We start from the raw sequence: 21,608 nt of genomic DNA, 5'->3' as shown, positions 1-21,608 counted from the left end.
GGCAGCTGCGTAGAAGATGATTCATTTGTACATTATATTGTGCATTTGGTTGGAAAGGAATGAGAGATGTTTTAATAATACGGAACGCAATGTAGAAGAACTCTGGGAATTTTTTATGTGTTCCTTGTTTAGTTGGTTTTCAGCTATTATACTCAATGGAAGGGCTTGTCAATGACTTGTTGTCCTTGTTTTTCTAGTGTTAGGATGTATTTATTAAGTATTTCTTTTGTATACTTCTTGTATACATGGACTCACCTATTGCATTTGATGAATAAATTTTTTACTTATCAAAAAAAAATAGCGTAATCAGGGAAGGGGAAGATGGAATGCCACCAAGCCTTCTACGTCGATTTCACAAGCCTAGGGATATTATGGTCCCATAAATCCATACTACCCGCCATTTATGAGGTCTCAAAATACATATCGAAATCCAAACTTGTACCCTTCGGGTAGCCAAGTAGATGACTTTTATTTTTTTTAAAGTTTGTTTGACGTGCTTTGGTTCTTTGTTTAACTGTTTTGATGAAATTTTTTTTCCAAATGAATAATGTAGGCATTATTTAAATTTTATTTGTGTGTTTTCAAATATGTGTCCATATTGATGCTGTGTAACTCCATGGAGATTTTGCAAAGTCATATTCAGTATGTCATGTGGTGTTCTTAATGTGCTGCTTAATAATTCCTTACCTGATTGGCATAATTATCAACTTTTTTTCTGTTTGTTATGTGTCTAATTATTAACTTTTTAATGTTCTTAATATAATTCTCTTTGTGTATGTTGTGTTGTGAATGGGTTGTTAGTACAGCTTGTCTAGTTGTGGAGATGTCGATTTGAATGTGGTGCTGCAGGTGACCCAAGCAGTTTTTGTCTTGTGTATGTTGTGTTGTGAAACAACATTTTGTATCCAGTTATGGAGATGCACTTGGTATTGCTTGTGTAGATTGTAGACTAGGGCTTTGTGTGCAAACACTTGTTGTGTTGCGGAGATATTGTGGCGTAGTTTGTATACCTTGTGGAGATGTTATGCTGTAGTATGTGGAGATGTCGTGGTGTACTATGTAGCTAGGGGTGTTGGTAGCATCCACCATGTGTACCTTGTGTATATACTAATATGTACCTAAAATTTAAACTCTGATGAATATAATAATTTGAGGACTGCTACACAAAAGCAATCCTACAAACTAACGTGGTTTCATCTGATCTGTTAGATTTACTTTATAATGAAAATAATTTTACAATCTGACGAATCATATCAAGTCATATTAATTCGTAAAATTGCATTTGTGTAATAACTTTGTGGCTAAAGTATTTCTCTAACAATTTTATATGAATTTCTACTATTTTGGCTTAGCTCTAAATTTTATATATTCTTGCTACAATTTATTTAACTCCATACATTTTTATTTAGTTTTCAACCTAGAAGATGGCCCATTTTTGTTTAGTTTTCAAACAACAATTACATAATCTATACTAGCAGGTTAATTACATAGGTTTTCATTACCAACTTGTTAACCACTCTCATTCACAGGTTGTTGTATTTGATAGTCAAACAACAATTCATATAAGTTAATTGCAAGTTCAAGATCGACATTTCACAAACAAGTTAATATACATACTCTATATTGGCGTGTTAATTTCACAACCAACATTTTCATACACATATGGATATCATACATAGAGATACCTCTTTTTGTACATCATAACCAAAACATTATAAGTTAATTACTATCCAAGTGCAAACAGAAAGCATATGGAGAGTACCATTACAGTTGATCCATACAAAAACTATATAGATCATACCCAGCTATTTGCAATGACATGTTACAATTCATCCGAACCAAATAAAAACTATCATAATTGATACAACACAATACAAACACAATAATTTTTGTTTTTCCTTGTGAACGTCTCTCTCTCTTTCTCACTCACTAATCTTCTCCCTTTTGAACTTCATACTCGCGTAGCAATACGCAATCCTACGTCTTCCAAACTACATTATCTCTTCTATGAATGTTATCCTCTATCAAATGAAATACATCCACTTATACAAAAAATTCACATTTCCCTTCTCCCTGCACACAGTGTAAACATTTAATTAACATGATAAAGTACACCTTACAAACTGAAAAGCAATAAGCATATATAACAAAGATAAATTGTTTTATCGTGTTATACTATTCGTCATTTTTTTAGTTATCTTTTTAATAATTTTTATTTTCAAGTGGTACTACATAAGATACCTGAACAAGGCTCCAACATAATAGATCCTATTGATGATGTTTAATACAGGGAAAATATAATACAAGAAAAAATTAGAGATAATGGTAAATATGTGTTTGTGTTTGTGTGTGTGTGTGTGATGAGGTATATGGTCTCACATTGACCTTGACGAGGGGTAATGATTTAATTACATGTGCAGCTCCCAATCAAGGTCAATGTGAGATTATAGGTTGGTTTGGATAGTGAGATAAGATGAGATGAGATGATTTTAGATGAAAGTTGAAAGTTGAATAAAATATTGTTAGAATATTATTTTTTAAATATTATTATTGTTTTGAATTTGGAAAAAGTTAAATTGTTTATTACGTTTTATGTTGAAATTTGAAAAAGTTGTAATTATGATATGAAATAAAACGCTTTCTGAATCTAAATGAGCCCTATATGTCACAATTAAATAAGATTTGAATACAATCTTTTAGATATATTGTAACTCTTGACTCATGGAATATTTAAAAAATCAGGAAACATATAATTTTCAGATACAATGTGGATGACTTTTTAAAAAACCCCATATATAAAATATGCTTAGAGGCCATTTAAATATAGATTCACATATATAAAATATATCTTAAAACACACGTATCGCATAGCTAGACTAAAATATTGGGTTATCGTAGAATTTTGATTATGCTTAGAGGATAGCAAACAACTCCTCTAAAACTGAAACAATAAAAATCAAACCTTACATCTGTTTTTGGATTATTGAAAGATGTTTCAATACGAAATCACATGATAGCTCAACGTAATCATAGCAAAAAGAAAGCACAAATTCGACTAGAAGCCCATCAGCCTGTTTCACCACCTCGCAAGAAATAATAATAATTCATTTACAAACAGGGCCGTTGGCATAATCTATAAGTGCAATCAGGTCTCAATTCTCAATTGAAAAAAGAAAATCCACCAAAGCACCACTTCCTACCATTACTTAACAGAACCAAATAAGGAATATAGGATCTCAGCTAATGATTTAAACTCTTAGGCTACGTTTGGGTAGTCAAATTTTCTCAACACTTCTCAACACTTTTCAAGTATTCTCGTACTTATAAAAATACTTCACATGCCAAACACAATGAACCATCTTCGTACTAAAGTCTTTCCAAAAATCATTATAATATTTATCACTATTAAATATAAATAAAAAATAAAATCACCATAATATTTATCACTATTATATATAAATAAAAAATAAAATCACTATAATATTTATCACTATTACATATAAATAAAAAATAAAATCACTATAATATATATCACTATTATATATAAATAAAAAATAAAATCATTATAATATTTATCACTATAATATATAAATAAAAAATAAAGTCGCTATAATATATAAATAAAAAATAAAATTACTATAATATTTATCACTATTATATATAATATATATAGAATGTAACGTCCAGTATTTTAGTGTATTTTTATTAAATGATTATTTTTATTAATTCAAAAATTTATTCTCTTGTTTTAAAATTGTTGGATTTTTAGTTGGTTTATTTTTATGATTTTTAATTTTGTGAAAAATTAATTTGAGATGTTTTCTTAATATTTATTATTGTGATGCATTTAAATTGTTCTTCTTTTAAATTAATTGATTGTTGGATTTAAATATTTTATTTTCATTTTATCATTACGTTTATATTATTTTAATTGAGATGCTATTTTGAAATCATTTTCGTTGGATCATTTTTGTGACCCAAGATGTGGGGATTGGACCTCATTTCTTTCCATCTATTTTTCTTTTCCCCTTTTTCTTTTCTTTTCTCTTTCTTTTCTCTCCCCTGCTCTCCTGCGTGTTGCGATCCGCTCCCTCTCTCCCCCGTGCGTTGCTTCTTCCTCACCCAACCCACAGTCGTCGCGCCGCCGTGCACGACACCGCCCCTCCCTTCAGCTCCCCCACTGGCCGGCGACCACCTCCCTCCGTTTCTATCTCCTCCATCGCCGCCGATAGCCCTCACGCCCAACACCAAGCCGCGACACCTCTTGTGCTCGCGCGCCGCAGTCGCGCCACCACCAGCCACCATCTCTTCACCACTTCATCCTCGACCTCATAGCAACCCAATGGACCCAACCCCAGCTCCGATCCATCACCGGTGAAACCTATCTTTCTCCATTTCCGATTTGGATATCTTTGACCTAAAACCACCATTTGCGCTGCCACCCACTTGAAACCACCACCTCCACTAGCTTCACCGGCATCCCTAAGCCCTACCCTATCAATTCGGGTCTTGGATTGTCTCCGTTGAAAAGTGAGTTTTTGAGACCCACGGCCAGTGTATTTTACACTGTTTCGTTGCTGAGCCACCACTTCTTGCACCTCCGGGATCCTTCGAAAATCATATTATAGCGCTGTAAGTATTTTTCCAAAGAACTATCATGATTTAAATGTATTTTTACACTAACTTATATTATTGTGATCTGGTTGGACATGCCGGACTGAGTCCGAGGAGTTCGGGGGTCGGATGGATTGTGGATGGAGTTGTGTGTTTGGTTGATATTGTGAAATGTTGGTTGTTGGTATGGTGTTGTTCATGTACATGGCATATTGCACGCATGATCATGTTTGTAAAGGAAACTGGGTTTTCGTGTACATGCATTCATGTTCATGTGTTTCATGAAAACTAGGTTTTCATGTGTTAAAGGATTTTGGGTGCGTGTGTATCACGACCCCAAGCCGAGATGGAGCATTATCTCGGTGGAGCTCCTCTGGTCACTCGGAAGCGGAATATACTGAGTGACGTCCCCTAGATTGTCGTTGGGCGACAACGGAATCGGACGAGATGGTCTCGTGCCAACTTCGTGGCCCCTCTGCTGGCGGGGGCTAAATGATGCTTGGCCACGAACGCGCTGGGCGCGGAACTGGGCATCGCTCGTTGCGTAGTGGGTACTCGGCCACGAACGCTCTGAGCGCGGAACTGGGCATCGCTACGAAGCCAGGACGTGCGGATGATCCCTATGGGAGATCATAGTGCATTGGTTAATGGATTAATGGGCTGTTTTATGGGAAAATAGCTTGTGTTAAATAAAATAATTTTATGTGATTCATTTTCTGGGAAAATGATGTTTTATTGACTTTGGTCATTTTCTGGGAAAATGACGGATTATTGTTTTTGGGCCAAAATGGGATTTTGGCGTGTGTTAGAAAATATATATTTTCAGGAAAAATAATATTTTAGATTTGATGCATATTTCATCATATACATGCATGTTGGTTGCATCAATATGTTTTTATCCCGAGAGTTGTTTGGTCTATACTTACCTGTAGTACCATTTTATGGTATTGCAGATTTTGATGCAAATGAAGATGACGAGTCTCAGCTTGGCTCCATTGGCGGAGTGATCTGGGATTGCTCCTGTTTATCGAGATTCGTTTTTATCAATTATTTATGTATTGCCTTTGTAATATATTTGGGATGACTATATAACTTTTTTAAATATGATTTGTTTTGAATATTTGTATTTAAAATTCTAGTACTTAATAGACTTATGTATATTATCCGCTATGTTGTTTATTATACACTGTTGCATATGCACATACTTGACACTATCGTTGGGATGTGTGACCGTGTTGTCACCATCCTGACGTCACAATTTCCATGTTTTTTTTGTACGTGGGAGTCGGGACGTCACAAGATAAATTGTAAAAGTTCATAATAAGTGGCCATGAATATTGAACAGGTCCAAACTAAGCTACAATTCTTTAATTGCTATAGAAGAGGTACAGAATAAAAGTGCTCCTTCCACTCATACAAAATATACTTAAAATAAAATTTAGTCAAATACAATATACAGATTAAGGAGAGCAAAGCACAGGGGATATTGTTGTCAGGCAATTTCACTCATGAAAACAGAACAAAACGAACTGCAAAAATACAGAGGAAAGCATAGAGGAAAATTGACAAGAAAGTTAACAAACTATGGAGGTCGATGGTGATGCCGCGTCGGACTGATTGGTGGTTGTCGGACTTCGTAGTGGTTGTGGGTGTCGACGGAATGCGTGGTGGTTGATTTGTTGGCGTTGGGCTACCTGCCTTTGGCATCGAAGTGGTTGTGGGTGGCTGTGGCTGCATCGAGCTGCTGTCGTTGGAGTTGGAATGGTTGTAGGTGGCTGCTGCCGGCGTCGAAATGGCTGTGGGTGGTTGTGGAGTGGGCTGCTAGCGTGGACACACAGGGAGGGCGGTGATGGCTGCAACGGGTATAGCAAAAAACAAGTAAAAGACGTAGGGCATGTACTGATGTTTTAATGTAGTGATCCTCATTGTATTGTGTTATAGTATATAAAGCTGACGTGTCAAGATTTTATTGGTTACTAATCTAAAGGCTAAAACGGTTGGCATCGCTCCAAAGCGTAACTGTGAACAAAATGCATTGTTCATTCGCAGATAGACGCTTATTATAATAGAATAGATATATATATATATATATATATATGCATAGATAATGATAGGCTTACTACTTCCTATCACCCATTTACTACTCTTTTATTTTTATTTTTATTTTTAATTGTTATTTGATGGTTAAGGAAGTAACTATTAATAAAATTATATATATATATATATTTTATTTTTTCTAAATGATTAAGGATGTTAAAAAAATACTTAAAATAATAATAAAAAAATAAAAATTTCAAATACACTATAAAATAATAAAAAGTGTAGTAGAAGGATAGTGAACCTATCATTATCCTATATAGATATATATTCCACCTAACAAATTGTTACTAAAGTATAAACATTCGGAATATCAGAATTCGGTTCCCTATTAATTTAGTTAAAATACGCATTTCTTAAATTCTTTTTTTTTAATTTTATTCATCTTTCAAAAACTTCTTACATTTCATTCCCTAGTCTTTCCGAGAATGATCTGAAGAAAACTTTTTAACTTATTTTTTTCACATTTTCATAATTATTTAATTATTTGTTGACTCATATTTTCGATTTTTTATCTGTAACGATTTTTTTAAACTAATTATCTATCTAAATGATAATATTTTTGAAATAAGTGCTTTTGTAATAATAATATTTAAAACAAATCATATTTTCACAAATGGTCAATTTTTTTAAAAAAGAAAAATTTGATCATCCCAGTGGTTGTATTTTTTAAAAATTTTTAACTATAATAAATATAAATATAAAAGAAAATATAGATGATTAGAAGAAGAATTTATTTTATTTAAGATAGGACAGGATGGAAAAAGGTACTTTTATCGAAAAAGATAAATTTATTTACTAAAATTTAGGGATTTTGGTGTGTTCAGGCGTCCTGCTGCAGATGCTCTCATGTGAAAGCTACCGTTATCCTAAATGCAAACCATCATCATCTAGGATAATAATTACCAAAATCAAACAACCTATTTTTTCTAAAAACTTTTAGAAAAGTTATTATGATAAAATTATAAAAATAAAGAGTTACAAATTAACATGATTTAGTATAGAAAAAATTTATTCATTATCTTCCCATTATTCTATAATGTAGTATTAGATAATAGGTTTATAAATAAAATATAATAAATAATTTCTAATTATCTAATAACACATGATAAGATAATAATGAAATGATGATAGAAATTAGAATTACTCATCTGACAAAATATTTCACTCTTTCTTTTATTTTTTATTCAAGAAATAGATAGCCGAAATACACTCACATTTTACACTAGTGGTATGAATATAATCCACGGCCTCTTGCTGCTCTTACAAATCTTCCACCTCTTCCCCTGATTTTGTTCCAAAGGAATCTATTCACGTTACCATTAGTTTTCAACCTCTTTGCCTCATGATCTTCTTCACTCTTGTTAGTCCCTACATCATCTTTAATCTCCTCGCTTTCATCCTTTTTGCGTTTGAGGAAATTCACAAGCTCTTGGAAAGCAGCATTGGCATCATCACTCTTCATTAGCTCTTCGGCAACCTCGGCTGGGGTCACCTGCGTGCTGTCTATCAGCCCTTCGATCTCTGCGTACAGGTGGTGGCAGTCGCGGCGGTGAGCGCCGGCACCGAGGTAGTTAGAGGCCAAGAGCTTGAACCCACGGCTGGTGCAGTATGACATGTTGATATGCATGTCCATCCGGCCGGGACGCAGCAGGACTGGGTCGAGCCGGTCCTTGTGGTTGGTCGTGAACACGATGATTCGCTCGTCCCCACAGCTCGACCACAGACCATCAATGAAGTTTAGTAGACCCGACAACGTCAACTGCAACAAACAAGCATAAAACAAAGAAACCGAAAGTCAATTTTTATCTAAGATTAAGATTAATGAATTATGGACAGAAAATGTATGTAAAAAGCATAGGAATTTACCTTGGTACGAGAAGGTTCATGGAGGGCATCCTGATTTTGTCGATCCTGCATTTCCACGCTGCAATCTATATCTTCAATGACCAGAATAGACCTATTGGTGGTGGACAACAAGACCCCTCTCAGATCGGAATCGGAGTAAATGCTGGTTAGCTCCAAATCATAGATGTCAAACTTGAGGTAATTAGCCATGGCAGCGATCAAGCTCGATTTGCCAGTACCAGGAGGGCCGTACAACAAATACCCTCTCTTCCAAGCCTTTCCCACCCTTTTGTAAAACTCCTTCCTCCTTAAGAACCTTTCCAAGTCATCAATTATGGCCTTTTTGAGCTCGGGATCCATGGCCAGGGTGTCGAATGTGGCCGGATGCTCCAGATTGATCGACCCCCACATGCCCCGGCCCCCTCCATCCTCGTCGCCGAATGGGCACTCACGGTTGTAAAGCTTCACTACCTTGTCCTCCTCTTTAATGGCTTTGGCTCTGAGCAGAACATGAGGGAGGTAAGAGTCGATAACCTTGTCTTTGAATTTTTTGTTGAAGATCAGCTCGAAGCAACGCTGCTCGTTGGAGTGCGGGTGCTTGGGTTCGATGCAGACAAACCGCCATCTGAGCTGGATGTTCTCGAACCTATCCAGGATCTCCTCGCCCTTCATGATGGAGATGCTGAGGTTCTTTTGGCGTTGGGTTTTGCCGACGAGGAGGCGCTCGGTGGAGGGGCTGATCTTGGTGCCGAGGTAGACCTCGGCAGCGTCGTAGACCTGGTTCCGGGCCATGCCGCAGCGCTCGTCTATGACGAGGGTGAGAGTAGAGGAGAAAGGGGTGAAGAGATAGCGCAAGGCGGAGAAGAGGTAGGAGCGGAACTGGTGCGGGACGAGCTCGTTGGCCATGGAGCGGACTAGCATCATGGAGGCGGAGAAGGAAGCATAGGCGGAGAACAATGTGGAGGCTGAGGGGGGCATATCTTTGACAGAGAACATCGTACAAAACTGAACTCAGAGCTTGGAGAATTCAGCAATGGATGCTTGGAACAGTTGCAGAGAGTTGTTTATTAATATATATATATGGAAGGGGTCAAGAGACGAGGTGTTGTTTTGCCCTTCGATCTGCCTTGGCAGCCAAAATCAGATGCCTTGTCAAGCAATTTCAGATATTGGATAATTATTAAAAGGACAGGATCCTATGCATCAAGCACCAAATTCTATTCAGTACATCCAAAAGAGTTAAAAGACAAAAGCAGAAAGATAATTTATTGATTGGAAATGATATTTCGTTCAGCTTCAACGATAGATTCGCAAATGATGCGAGCTTGTGGTGGAGAAGGTTGTGAAAGAAAGCTACATGGTGGAGTTGGAAAAGGTTGTGGTGGAAAAGCTACATGGTTGTGAAAGAAAGCCAAAATTAGATATTGGAAAAGGTTGTGAAAAAAGTTGATATTAGTATAATAATAAAAAAGTAATGATAGAATATTGAATAGTAATAAAAAATAGGTAAAAATAATAATAAAATAATGAATAATAGTGGAGTTGTAAATGATATCAATTTGGTGGAGTTGATATACCTGAACTAAACCACTGAGACCCCATTTGAATTTGAAAAGTGTTTCATCTTAACTTATCTCTATAATTTTTTTAAATTTTTACACAAAATATAATAAATAATTCAATTTTTTAAAATCTCAATTCAACTTTTTCAAATTTCAAAACAATAATAATATTAAAAAAATAATATTCTAATAATATTTTTTTCAACTTTTTTTTTTTATCTAAAATCATCTCATCTCTATCTCTGAATCCAAACCAACCCTAATACAAAAATTTATTTAAAATCCATATATTAATTTTGCAATTAATCTTAAAATGTTTCATTTTCTCTCATTTTAAGCGATTTTATATTTAATTAATCAATGCATGAATCACTTCAACCGTATTATGTTAATTGATGTGATTAATTACAATTTTAGGTGATTGTCTTATAAGACAGGCGAGTACATCATTCCGATTCGTTACCGATTACAGAGGAACATAACTCAGCTTGGACACCAAGTTTTGATTGATGACTTTGTGCGAGGCTGGTTTTCTACCACTTATGGAAAGAGTGACCGAATTCAATTCTTTGTGCCATATATTCTTCGTTTGGCCAAGACGTACTTTTTTTTTTTTTTTTTTTTTTTGGCTTTGGTCAAGAAGTACTTAAAACATGGCTTGATATGTCTGGCTTGCGCAGAATAATTTTTGGAATTTGATGGATGGATATTATCAAACGATGCTACTTACACCTAATTTACACCATTCATTTCTTTGAAAATTAAATAAAAAAAAATATATATATATATATATATTTATAACAAAATGACATTCTAAAACATAAAAAGAAAAATAGTAAACTTCTAAATTCTATACATTCTTTTATGTTTGTGTTTTTAATTTTTTTAATAAGCATGTGGTACTATATTGTGGACATCAGGATAATAAAGCGAGTGATGTAAATCAAAAGGTATATTAGCATTACTCTTTTCGTAAATTATTTTATCAGAAAAAATACTTTAACTACAAAGTAATTACACAAAAATAAATCTATAAACTGATGTGTTTTGACGTGATACGTCAGATTGTAAAGTTATTTTTATTATAAAATAGATCTATTAGATTTTATAAAATTATATCAATTTATAGGTTTAAGATGTGTAATATATTTATGTCAGTAACAGTTCACTTTATCAAAATTTCCATTTGATTACAAATTCGTAAAAAGGGAATGAGAGGGTAAAATTTATTTAAATTTAATACAATCCAATTCGAACATTTGAAGTAGAAATCAATTTTGATTTCACTTTATTTTAATTGATTTACGATTTTTTGCTACATATAAATTGCTAATCAATATTTTCAATGAGCTGCTGAGACATTTTTATTTTTTATTTTTGTCTCCGAGAGAGAAAAATACCAACCCTAGGGCCCATTTGGTTGATAGAGTAAACTGGGTTCAATTAAGTTCAATCTAATTTTAAATTGAGTCTAACATTCAAACACAACTCTCAAATTACTAATATCATCTCAACTCAAAACCTCTTTATACGTGAGATTCATAACTTTTTTCAATTCAACACGTCTTTACACGCTGGACTTACAACATTTTTTAACTTCTCATAAATATATCTAAACTCATTTTAATATTCAAACACATTTAAATTCATCTTAGGTGGACCCTATAAAACTCACATCAACTTACCTCAACATCAAAACGTAATTTAGGAGAGACTCAACACATCACATTTAATTGATAGAAAAAACTAATTTACCTCTCAAGTTGTACTGCTCAATTTGATTGTTTGACAAATTTTTTTTATTTTTTACTTAGTGATTAAGAAAGTAATTTTAAATGTATTGAGATATTTTTTATTTTTTTAAAATATATAAATATTTTAAAAAATGTGAAAAAAATAATAAAAAATAAAGAGTTAAAAAAAGTAACAAGCAGTCATCTTAGACTATTCTAGATGACAAAATAACCCGACTCTATCTATGTTTGCTGTCCCCATTTAGTCGTGCTGAGATTCTTGCCTGATATGATTGTACGTTACTTTTACTTTATGAATTGAAAGGAATCAAGTTGAATATTAAAAAGAAGAAAAATGATATAATAACTACTCCTTTACAATTTATCTACAAGCTTCTAACAAAATAATATTTTAATTTTAATTCTGATTTGATGTGTTTGAAATTAAAAAAATATATATTATTCTATGATAAGTTGTAAATAAATTGTAGTTGGATTACTATCATCGATCTCCATTTTTAAATATAGTAAAATTGATTTATGAATTTTAAGAAATTCTTAATTAGATATTTTTATTAATCTTTTGTTAGATAATTAATTAGAGATGTACTATATCACATCAATATATCATGTGTCAGTCTTCGATTGGTTGACAAGGATATTGATGCCACCTGCCCGCTAATCAAAGATTGATACGTGGCCTCCCGTTAATATTCTAACGTGCGACTGATATAGATAGGGTATAAATTGGTCCCGGTACGATTTGGGAGGTTGGCGGTTTTAAATTTGAATAAATCTTCACAATCTCCTCATATTTTACATTTTTAATTTTAATTTTTTTCTTTTTTCAAATATTTATTATATAAATAATGAATAAAAAATTTGGAATAATTTAAAAAGAATAAACTCAAAAAAAATTTTAAAAAATTTAAAAATTTTAAAAAAGTGGAGTGTGAATTATGGTAGAGATTGTGTAGCAAAACTCTTTAAATTTTCGGTTTATTATTTTTTCAGATTCTACCAGACCGAACATTTATAGGAATTGGTATCTATCGGTCTGATTCGATCAAATTATTATTTTTTTAAGTAAATTATTAATGTAGATTATATAAATAACTCATTAAAAAATATTTTACTATAATTATATTTATGATGTTGATAGTTACTATTACTAACTTAGACTTTAGTCTTTAGTATGTATAATTATTAATAATGTTATACATTTTATATATGGTTAAGATTATCAAATAATTTCATTGTATATAGATTATTCATTCTTATTTGCAACTTAGATATTTAAAAAAAATACCTAATTATTTTAATTAAGTATAAATAGTAGAGTATGTATGAATGTATGATGTATTAACTATTTACATATAATGACATAAATTATTACATGATTTATAATTTATTATTAATTGATATCATATATTATTTTACCTTTTATATGATCAATGATAATAAATTAAATAAAAATTACTTCATTAATTTATATAATTATTATATAAAAATATTATATTAAATTATTACAAATATTTTTAAAATATATATAGGAGTTCGGTCCTGTCCGGTTTAAAATTTATAGACCCGAGACTGAACTAAAGGTTTTTGATCTACAATTTATGAGATCGAGAGGTCTCAATTTTGGTCCGATCTGGACCGGACTCCTTACACCCCTAGATATATATTCGTGACTGCAAGATTTTGAAATTTAAAAGTTTATACAGTGAAATTTTGAATTTTGCGCAAAAGAGTAAAAATTCAGCTACTGATTTTAGAATGAGTAATTCTACTCTAAAGCCACTTGAGTTTCCAACAGCACACACCAGTTGAGCTGGCTTTATTTATTTATTTTTTTCAAAACGCATCGTTAGACAGATACTCCTCCTCACGTTTTCCTCATTCTCCACGTTTCCTCCATTCGAAATATTACTTCTCCTCCATTCGGATTCGCGCCCTCCCGCTATGTTGCAGTACGTCCACCTCTAATTGACCAAAAAAGGGTAGATTTGATAAGTTGTTGTGAAGCTCTTCTCTAAAGCTTCTATCTCCAGTGTAAGGATTGAAAAGAATCCTGGAATTTCTCTAGATAAAAAGGTGAAGATGAGAGGTGAATCCGGAAACTCTTTCTATTATGTAATATGAATTGTTTAAAATCGATCATGTAGCATAAATAATCCCCCCAACAAGCATAAAAACACCAAGCTCAGAAATCATAAAATCTATTATACCTACAGATTCGCAACACAGAAATCACAAAAATCACAAGTAGAGTAGAATTTCTCAATTATACCCAACACAGAAATCACAAAAAGATCTAGGATTCGGTTGGTGAGGATACCTCTCAGATCTTAATGGATCAGACGAACGTCACGGTGGAAAGGAATCTCGCGGTGCGGGAGGGATTTTCGTGAGGGAGAGAACCTTTCGACAGGGGAGAAGAAGCTTTTGGCAAGGGACGGGGGGCAAGGGATTCGCAGAGAGGGGGGGGGGGGGGGGGGGGGGAGAGGGATTCGCAGAGGGGTGGGGGGGGGGGAGAAGAAGCTTTCGTCAGGTCGTGGGGGGAGAGGGATTCCTAGAGGGGAGGGGGGAGATTCGCAGAGGCGAGGGGGGAGAGGGATTCGGCAGGTCACGGGAGGAGATGGATTCGCAGAGGGGAAGGGGAGAGCGAAAGGAGAGATCGTGTAATTGAAAAATCTGGACCGTTTTGAAAATAAATCCGGTTTGCCACATCATTGGTGTGTGGTGTTGGAGAGTTAACCGACCTTAGAATAGAATTTCTCTTTTAGAATTAGACGTTAAAAATTGAGAAGATTTTTATTTAGATATGAAGACAACACTTGGGATGAATCCACGGGATGATAGGGATGACTGGAAAACCCAACTCAAGTATATGACTTGGAGTTCCTTAATTTTCTAGTCCTATTCTGTTCGATGGGAAAATTAATCATCTGGGCTTCTTCCATAACACTTGGTTCTCTTGTCATTTAAACCCTAGAGTAGCCTGTCGAGACATGAATCTAACCCCAGTCTGAAAAGATAAGGCGCTACTCAATTCTATATATAGCTGGCATGGCTGATTACAAACATTTTCTTCTCCTGACCATGCTCTTTGCTCTAGTGTTCCTCGTAGATTTTCTTGGTTTGTTCTCCAATTTCTGCCTTTTGGCCTTCTGAATTCCAGCATTTTTCTGATCTGCAGCAGCAGCAGCATCAGCATCATCGCCTTCTATGTTCTTCCGCTTGAGAAGCTTGATGAGTCCTTGGAGTGCAACTTCAGCACTGCCACTCTTCATCAACTCTTCGGCAACCTGTGCAGGAGTTACATGTGTGTTTTCTAGGAAGCCTTCGATCTCTGAAAACAGGGAGTGGTGGCCGCGGATTCCCAGGTAAGTGTTGGCCAGCTGCTTGAAGCCATGCGAGGTGCAGTAGGACATGTGAATGTGCATGTCCATGCGCCCAGGACGCAACAGTGCAGGATCTAACCTTTCCTTGTGATTGGTGGTGAAGACGATGATTCTCTCATCTCCACAGCTTGACCATAACCCGTCTATGAAGTTTAGTAGTCCAGAGAGTGTCAACTGCACCATCTAAAACCCAAATTTTCAGTTTAGCATAATACGTTGATATGTTTTTCCTTTCTTTTCTTTTTTTTAATTTATGATATCTTTGTTGTTAATTGGAGAGAGAAAGATATTTTGTACAACTATCATGTAATCATTTTGAAAGAAGTGAATAAAATATGAGATCTATATAAAAAAATTAATATTTTAATAGTAGACTCATTTTTTTTTCAAAACGATTATACAGAATTTAAGCCTTTTACAGTTCTATATAGAATTACTCACTATGCCATCAAATGATCAAATTAAAAGACAGCATTTTTCGAACAATCATTTATCTTTTCTTTAAGCTGGGTGGCATTGGGAAAAAGTCCAAGCCCTTCGGCCTCTGCAAAGTGGCCACTTGGGTCATGTATGAGAGTCAGATCAAACCAAACTGGGCCTCTTTAAAAGCATGAAAATGGTCAATCAAATTCTCTACAACAATACAATAGGGTTCAAACTCACTCCTTTCATACAATTAGGCCGTGCGTAGAAAGCCCATGCAGCAAAAGTCTTATAGGCTATAGGGAGAATATTTTAATCAAATTGTTAGATAGTGTCGGTTGGAAACCAAACATATATAAGAGGACAATTGTTTTTGAGCCATTGTTCAACATAAATAGATGAAAAAAAAGTAAACCCTGTACGTGAAATAGACATGATCATGTTGAAAGATGGAATAGCTATCTAGCTTTACACGAACGAAGATCCTTCTGTGGTACCCACAACGTACTATTCTTCAAATGACTTTCCTACCTAACATGAAATGTGTTCTGTATTTGGTGGTGGTGTGAAGGTATATTAATTGGTCATAGAAAAGAAATGCATGGGCCTCTGGCTGGCGTGGCTTGACGGGGAAAAAAATCAAGTGGCCCCATAGTGCATGCTAAGCTGGTGCTGGTGCTGGTGGGGCTTATAAGGAATGAAAGCACCAAATCAGATGATCACATGATTTCAGCAAATCTATTCCCTAACTCGTATCAGAAAATCGGTTATATAATAGATGATTATTCATTTCTTGTAAATATATCCAAGACCTTGTCCACAATCAATATGAGATTATTCCTCAACAGCCTCCCTCACGTGCAGGTCAGTATTTTTTCTAATCCTTGTCACGGGATAAATAGTGTGGGCCCTAAATTTTTAGAACAAGTGATTTCACATGGCAGCTCAGTGGATATGTTTGCTGAAATCATGTGCTTGATCATCTGATTTTGTGCCTTCATTCCTTATAGGCTAGCAAGTGTAACTGTGTTCAGCTGAATTCATTAACCAGATCAACCCAATTAAATACTCATGCAATCAGAATTGTGATTCATGACCAACATGAAAAGAGACAAGTAATCAAAACAATTAATTAATTTGCAAAGGCATTGGGAAAGGAGGAGTGCATGTGCAAAAAGTGCAACACATGAGGCTACCCAATACCTATTATTGTAAAAAAACAAGTGTTAAAATCAGAATCTAAAAAGGGACAAGAAGCCCAATATATTTAATTATGGTATAGATGCACCACTCAGGAGCAAATTTTTCCATTGCAGATTAGTCAAGGCAGCCAGCAATTTTAGACTTTTCTTTTTACGTGGAATAGTAACTTCCATACAAATCAAAAGGATTGCAGAATCAGAATGCAAATAATGGGGTAAAAAAGAACTTGAAAAGTGATCATAAATAGTACCTGTGCATCAGATTGCTTACGCCCATCTACACGCCGACGATCTTGAAGCTCGACGCTGCAATCAATATCTTCAATCACAAGTATGGACCGATTTGCAGTAGCCAGCAACAATTTTCTCAGGTCAGAATCCCGCAGTATATTTGCAAGTTGCAGATCATAGACGTCAAACCTCAAGTGATTAGCCATGGCTGCAATCAAGCTGGATTTTCCGGTGCCTGGAGGTCCATACAACAAGTACCCTCGTTTCCATGCCCTCCCTACTCTCTTATAAAACTCTTTCCTCTTCACAAACCTGTCTAGGTCCTCTATAACAGAATTTTTCAGTTCTGGGTCCATGGCTAGGGTCTCAAACGTAGCCGGGTGCTCCAGATTAATGGACTCCCACTTGACTCCATGATAAGCGTAGGAACTATTCAGTGTGTGCATCTTCAAGACCCTCTCCTCATCTTTAATGGCCTTGGCTCTCTCAAGGACAAACGGCACGTACGTGTTCAAGATCCGTTCCTTGTGTTTCTTGAGAAAAGTCAGCTCAAAAAAGCGCTTTTCAGATCTCGGTTGAGAATCGTTGGGGTTGCTTTTCTCTGACTCGGCACAAACAAATCTCCACTTAAGCTCAACCCCATCGTAGAAATCAATCAGTTTCTCTCCCTTCTCCAGCCGGATCATAAGATTCTTCTCCTTGGGGCTTTTGCTGATCTTAAGCCTCTCGGTGTTGGGGCTGATCTTGGTGCAGAGGTAAACCTCTGCAGCATCGTAGACTTGGTTCCGGGACATGCCACAGTTCTCTTCGATGATTAGGGTAAGTCTATCCGAATGAGGCTTGAAATAGTATCTGAGGGTGGATAGAAGAAAGCCACGAACCGGTTGGGGAATGATTTCGTTGGCCATTGAGCGGACAAGCATCATTGAAGCGGCCATGGAAGCATAGGCTGAAAATAGCGATGATGGTGAAGGTATGTCTCTGGTGGGAAACATGATTGCAAAACTTTGAGCTCGCTCAACCAAGTTTTGAGTGTTGTTTCAAGGTTTCAAAACCTAGTTTAGAGCTCTGAAGGAACTAGCTTGAGCTTTGGGAGTAGCAGTACAGGAGTTGTAGTAGTGCTCCAAAACAACATCATGTATATATAAAGATTTAATAATTATTTACTTTATCTTTCGAATGGGATGACCATTTGTTTCATATTTTATATATTTTTTTTTCCCTTCTTTTGGAGTCGTCGTCGTCTTATCAAATATTCATCAACAAAAAGACGATAGGAAAAGCTTCTGTGGCACGAATGATAGAAGGTACAAATGACATAAAAAGTATGCTGGTTCAATGCATGTACTTAACTTTTTCCACAATCCAATTGCGTGTCGAACCCGTTGTCCGTCCCTCAAAGAAATATTTCATGAGTGCTCACAGAAATCAAGACTAATATCCCCTCAAAGAAATTCCAGACTACTTGGGACACTTGAGCAGTACCAGTACTGCAAGCTCGGGTGCATGCATATAGAGCGGGTTGCAGCCAACTTGCTCATGATCAACTTTCGTATATTTGAAAATGGAAAATGATTTATACATAATATTTTTTATAATATTTTATATAATTATATTTTAATTGAGAGGTATTTTTGTAAAATATTTTATACAAATAAAATAATTTTATAAAAATATTTTTATTTTATAACATTATTATGTAATATGTTATACAATATATTATATATATATATATATATATATATCATTACTCTTTTAAAATACACATGTATCCAGACCATTTTCTGAAAACAAATCGATCTCTAGTTTATATATAGGACAATGCTAAAGCTCCTGCTCGCTGGAATTCTAATATGTGTTTTTTTTTAAGTTATTTTTTATATAGATTTTTTAATACTTTTTAATATTTTTAAAAATAAAATAAATTTAGAACATCATTAAATTAAATACTTATTTAATTAGAAAGTAAAAAAAAAATATTAAAAAATACGTAAAATAAAAAGCAATGTGAAAACTCCTACTTTTTAGGGTTAGGAGGGTATTGTCTCTTTTATCATCGAGCGGAATGGATCAATTGCATCAATATTCTTACAGTAGTACTACGTACTTGTAGTATATAGATTATTCGTCAAACTAATTAATTTATAATAATACCAGGCCGGGCGGTGGGGGTGTTGGACAAGGTACGATCGTATATTATATCTTGATCAATTTGAATGAAAACATGCAGTTGGTAATTACTCAAATATTTAAGCTCACTAGCAACGTCTTATAATATTGAGTAATTTTATATATAATCGTAAAGCATGTAACCATCGCGTAATCGCATTGAAAAAAAATGGAGTTTATTATTAAAAAATTAATTTTTTTCATGTGGATCCTATATTTTATTCACTTTTTTCAAAACGATTACGCGACGGTTGCATAATTTACAGTTACAAATATCTTTTTTTTATAATATTATATGATATTTATAATGATCAATATTTTAGCCTTAAAATTACATTTCGATCTATATGGACAACTATTTTACTACAAGAAAAATAGATATTTGTGATTTTTTTTAATATGAAAATGATTATTAATTAAACTTGTTTGGCAAGTGAGAATATCTCAAATATTCTCACTATTATTATTTATTTTATTATTATTTTTTACCTACTTTTTTATTATTTATTATTTATTTATTTTTATTATTATTTAATATTTTTTTAATTATATTTTTTTATTATTATTTATAAATATTCTCAACACTTATATAAGATATTTTTACTATCCAAATCAACACGCGGTACGATTGTAATCAAGGTCGTTTCAATTCTCCATGCACTTTGAAACTGGCATATATATTGCAAGAGGGGAAAAAAGTTCCACGTCGTACGTAATTACTTTTTTCAAAGATTACTGCATCATGCATGATGAATGATCTCGTATATATATAACTGGGTGGATCGTCTAATCCTTTCCATTATGATCATCATCATCATCATCAGCTGATCATGTCGGCCATCATGTTGATAAAATACAAATATAGCTAGCTCGACTACACATTTTTGGCAAAGAGTACTGGCAATTCATGTACTAATTAATTGTCTCGTGTCGGACGTTAATTTTAGTTCATCGTGACCAAGTCATTAATTATGGACCGGTTTAGATTTAAGGATAATGAGATGAGATGAGATAAGATAATTTTAAATAAAATATAGAAGTTAAAAAAATATTATTAAAATATTATTTTTTAATATTATTATTATTTTAAAATTTTAAAAAATTAAATTAGAATTTTAAAAAATTAAATTTTTTATTATATTTTATGTGAGAATTTAAAAAAATTATAATGATGAGATGAAATGAAACACTTTTTAAATTCAAACTGTCATATATGATCAAGTCAACTTTAATCCGACTTATTTGCTCAAATGGGTGCTCATGCAAACAGATGGGGTCATGTGTGTGTCATATTTATTTATGTTTTAAAAAAAATTATACGATATTTACATATTTTACAATTGTAAATTTTTTTTTTTATTAAAACACATATATTTATGTGTATTAATTCTGCCCTGCAAGAGCTTGTAAGCTGGTTGTTGTGCTAGACAAAATTTCTTCTCTGTGATCTTTCTTGCCAACTGCTTCGTTTAGTAAGTAAATTCATCTTAATTTATTCTAATTTATTATTACAATTTTTTCAAATTACAACACAAATTATAATGAATAATTTAATTTTTTTAAATTTTAAAATAATAATAATAATATTAAAAAATAATATTTTAATAATATTTTATCAACTCAACTCAACATTACATTCAAATGCAGTCTAAATTTTCGTTCATATAATTCTCCTTATAGGTATTAGATTATAGTACGGCTTCCATTTGTGCTGTCATGAAGTCTGAATATACCATATTATATATATATATATATATATATATATGTACAGAGAGAGAATATTCCATGGGCAGATCAGATTATTAAAAAGATGAAAAACAATTCTACCAGTACTTTTTAAAGGTAAATTTAAGAAACTTTTTGTTCAAAGATTCGCGTGGCGCTGTACAGCACGCTTGGTTAATTTGCTTTTAAGATTAAAATTTAAAATTTTTAAAATTTTTAAAATTTTAAAAATTTTTATCTCATCATTATAATTTTTTTAAATTTTCACATAAAATAAAATAAATAATTTAACTTTTTCAAATTTCAAAATAAAAATAATATTAAAAAATATATTCTTATAACAATATTTTGATCAACTTTTTAACCTTTTACTTTTTTTATTTTTTAAAAATAATATCTTGTGATATTACAAGTTAATTAAAAAGAAAACATCCTATTAATTTTTTTAACCAATCAAAACTAAGAAAAAAATGTGGTGGCTTCAAATATTACCTGCAAGTATCAACGTCTTAGTTCTTTATAAGTTCAAATTTTTAAGTAATTGAAATCTTTTTCTAAATAAAATAGATGTATATGGGTCGTATCCGAAAACACTAT

The 21,608-nt window shown here is 33.4% G+C and overlaps 2 protein-coding genes and 1 long non-coding RNA gene across 4 annotated transcripts; all 3 read right to left on the bottom strand.

The window, feature by feature from the left end:
* Positions 1-1,947: 1,947 nt before the first annotated feature.
* Positions 1,948-3,109, bottom strand: LOC121259166. The gene is made up of 2 exons (XR_005939525.1): positions 2,968-3,109; positions 1,948-2,073 (listed from the first exon to the last, which is right to left on the bottom strand). It is a non-coding gene; the product is annotated as an uncharacterized LOC121259166 (long non-coding RNA).
* Positions 3,110-7,860: 4,751 nt separating this feature from the next.
* Positions 7,861-9,907, bottom strand: LOC121260838 (AAA-ATPase At2g18193-like). The gene is made up of 2 exons (XM_041162880.1): positions 8,581-9,907; positions 7,861-8,473 (listed from the first exon to the last, which is right to left on the bottom strand). The coding sequence occupies exons 1-2, from the start codon at positions 9,553-9,555 to the stop codon at positions 7,937-7,939; spliced, it is 1,512 nt and encodes a 503-aa protein (XP_041018814.1). The 5' UTR covers positions 9,556-9,907; the 3' UTR covers positions 7,861-7,936.
* Positions 9,908-14,728: 4,821 nt separating this feature from the next.
* Positions 14,729-18,292, bottom strand: LOC121260353 (AAA-ATPase At5g17760-like). 2 transcript variants are annotated; one of them, XM_041162190.1, is made up of 2 exons: positions 17,138-18,292; positions 14,729-15,444 (listed from the first exon to the last, which is right to left on the bottom strand). In XM_041162190.1, the coding sequence occupies exons 1-2, from the start codon at positions 18,110-18,112 to the stop codon at positions 14,935-14,937; spliced, it is 1,485 nt and encodes a 494-aa protein (XP_041018124.1). In that variant the 5' UTR covers positions 18,113-18,292; the 3' UTR covers positions 14,729-14,934. The 2 variants fall into 2 exon arrangements, with proteins under 2 accessions (XP_041018124.1, XP_041018125.1); XM_041162191.1 differs by having other exon boundaries at positions 14,729-15,435.
* Between the last annotated feature and the right edge of the window lie 3,316 nt (positions 18,293-21,608).

The sequence above is a fragment of the Juglans microcarpa x Juglans regia genome, chromosome 4D (assembly GCF_004785595.1).
Source record: "Juglans microcarpa x Juglans regia isolate MS1-56 chromosome 4D, Jm3101_v1.0, whole genome shotgun sequence".
NCBI lineage: Eukaryota > Viridiplantae > Streptophyta > Magnoliopsida > Fagales > Juglandaceae > Juglans > Juglans microcarpa x Juglans regia.
The sequence above is the reverse complement of the archived record's forward strand: the minus strand, read 5'-3'. Positions and strand labels throughout refer to the sequence as shown.